Raw genomic sequence first — 2,912 nt, forward strand, 5'->3', positions numbered from 1 at the left:
TATATATATATATATATATATATATGGGCATGCAACATACAAAATGATTTAATGATCACATTGATATTTGACAGTTAATAAAAAGTTAGACAAATTTAAAAATTTTATATAGAAAATGTGTTATTATAGCCCTTGTAGGTATAAAGTTTCTCTTAGGCTGCATTCGATTTGGCACTTACAGCGTTTTGAGCATTATTTATCCTTTAATATTTGATAAATAATTATAAGGATGAAGTGATACTGTGAGCATTAGAAGCACCAAAGCGAACGCAGCCTTAATGTCTTCATTATCATTAGGTAGCAAATTATAATTATCTAATCTATAATAATAATTATCTATATTAATAATAATAATTATCTGATTCATTTGTTTAACAGTCCCCTGTTATACAGCGATAATATGTTAATACACAATAACCAGCATTTGCTATACTTGCTTGCCTAACGCAGCTTTACTTTCAAACATTTTGAAATGTTTTCAAGATACATTTTAGCATTTAATTGTATATGTTATCGTCAAAACCCATAATCGTTAAAACTCAATTTCACTAGTTAAAACTAGTTTTAAATTTAATTGAAATAAAGTCTATATTGTACTGTTCACATAATAGGTTTTCGATTTTGCGTCTAATCAACCAATCTTCTCTATAAAAATAATTACATGTTTTATAAAAATTCATTATATAAATGTGTTTTACATATTTTCATAATCTACTCATAATTTATTAAAAGACTTTTTTAATGTAAAAGTATTTAAAAATATCTTAAAAAATAACAAAAATATTAACAAATTTACTCGAGATTTTTTTGAACTATATTATTTATTTTTTCTTTAACACATATACAGTGACAATGTGGAATTCAAGCATATCCCAGGTGCAATACCAGAACTTGTGTTATTCAACGTACATGATGAGGTTCAATAAAAAAAAATACTACTCTGATTATAATTATTAGATCTATAATAATATCCTACTATTAATTTCTGAAAATGTTGCAGGAAGTAGAAAGAATAATATTGTCCAAGTTGACTCGAGAGGAATGTAACGAGTTGCTAGTCTCCAAAGGTTTCACGAAGAAGTCCAAAGATAATAAAGACGAGATGTAAATCTTCCACTCGATATGTATTATAAGAAACGTAAACAGATATTTCTAGGAAAGGAAATTATTTCTAATCTCTTATTTCTAGATACATTGTAAATATTCAGAATACAATAGTTTTAGTTTTTATTAATAATTTCCCAAAAGTAAGCTATGTATTGTACATAGTGGCACAATAGCAGTGATTTCCTAATCTACACAAATTTTTTTTAATTGCAATCCTTGGTAGATTGACAAAGGAGAATGCTTTTCCCAAGGAGCTGCAATCTGCGATAAGACACTAAATCTAGAATAAGATGGAATTATATATTACAATATCCTGTAAGTCATTATTTACAGTATATTCTTTATTTTTATTTTTTAATCTTATAAAATTTATAAAACAAAAAAAATTAAAAATTTGATAATTATTAAATTAATTAGAATTTTAGTAATATTAATATAATTCAAAATAATTTCTATAGAAAATTTTAATTATGCATAGAAATCTCTTTTATGAGCTAAACTATAAAGCTTCAGAATAATATCAATATTCAATTAATAAAAAATAAAATTTCATATTACAAACTAAATATATGATTAATATATAATATAATATTTACTTATAATAAAACTAAATCTGCTTACTATTGCAATATGTATTATTTCCATTTCGCATATTTTTTTATATATAATTACATGTGTTTATGTGTATACAATATGAATCAATAATTTTCCGCATTTTTGTAAAAAACTAATGTGTACTAAATATGTCGAAATACATAAATTTGTTTCTAAAGGAGATCTATGATTATGACGAATTGATACTTCATTTTCTTGATTAGAATAGCTATCTTTTTAGAAATATTAATAGTAACAGATATAAAATGACATCGTTTTAAAGCTCTTTTAAATTCTCTTTATAACTGTCTTTTTTTAAATTTAAATGAATACTTCTCAGAAATTGCATTTGAAAGTCTTAGGTATTAAAAATCGAAAATTCATAATTTACAAAAGAATTTATAAAATATCAAAATGTCATCCATCAACCTCAAAACAAAAATAAAGTTATTTAAAAAATACGTACATTTTGAGATTTTAGGTATTTTCCGCGATATTCTACGACACTCATCTATTATCTTTTTACATAGAATCTAGTATCAAAATTAATATTAAGACATATGTAGATTTTACTTTGTACATATTTTTAAAAAATTTAATGGAGAAAAGAATAAGTTAATTGCAGACCATTCAATCGATTTTTTTTCGAAAGATAAAAGATAAATTGCCGTAAAATAAAAAAAAATTATACATCTATAGTCGTTGCAACTGCCTTTCTGTGCAATAAGTTAATTGATAATATGAACAATCAAATATAGTAAATAATAATATACTTAAATTATAATTTTGTTTTAAATCGTTAATATCTTTTTATCTAAAATAAAAAATTGCTGGCATTGAAAGCGATCATAATTTTCACTCGAGTTTCTTATTTGGCTTTTATAAAATTGCCATCTGTTTTTTTATTTTTATAAGTTTGTATTTTCGTGTTATACAATACACAGTTAAAAAAATTTGTTTTCAAAGGTAGTAAAATTTTTGTTTTTCTTTTGCATTAAGGCGATGCTGGAAGGTAGAAATTACCGACACATTACAGTTTAGTAAATTTTTCCGAATTGATTGAACGGAATTGAAAATCCTTTCAGAGAATTAAAATAGACATAAAATTGTGATCTGAGACGGACGAATTTGTATTAAAATCGGAAAAAATTTTAAAAACAGCAATCGCCTGACGTAAACATTTTATTAGTGTAAAAGTTGTAAAACTGATA

At 23.8% G+C, this 2,912-nt stretch overlaps 1 protein-coding gene across 1 annotated transcript; it reads left to right on the plus strand.

The window, feature by feature from the left end:
• Positions 1-836: 836 nt before the first annotated feature.
• On the plus strand, positions 837-1,387 carry LOC105449686 (selenoprotein M-like; the record flags this gene model as incomplete). Its single annotated transcript, XM_011689032.1, has 2 exons — positions 837-917; positions 1,001-1,387. Coding segments are annotated over 2 exons (189 nt in total), but the record flags the coding sequence as incomplete, so codon positions are not given.
• Between the last annotated feature and the right edge of the window lie 1,525 nt (positions 1,388-2,912).

The sequence above is a fragment of the Wasmannia auropunctata genome, unplaced genomic scaffold, assembly GCF_000956235.1.
Source record: "Wasmannia auropunctata unplaced genomic scaffold, wasmannia.A_1.0 LD336074.1, whole genome shotgun sequence".
NCBI lineage: Eukaryota > Metazoa > Arthropoda > Insecta > Hymenoptera > Formicidae > Wasmannia > Wasmannia auropunctata.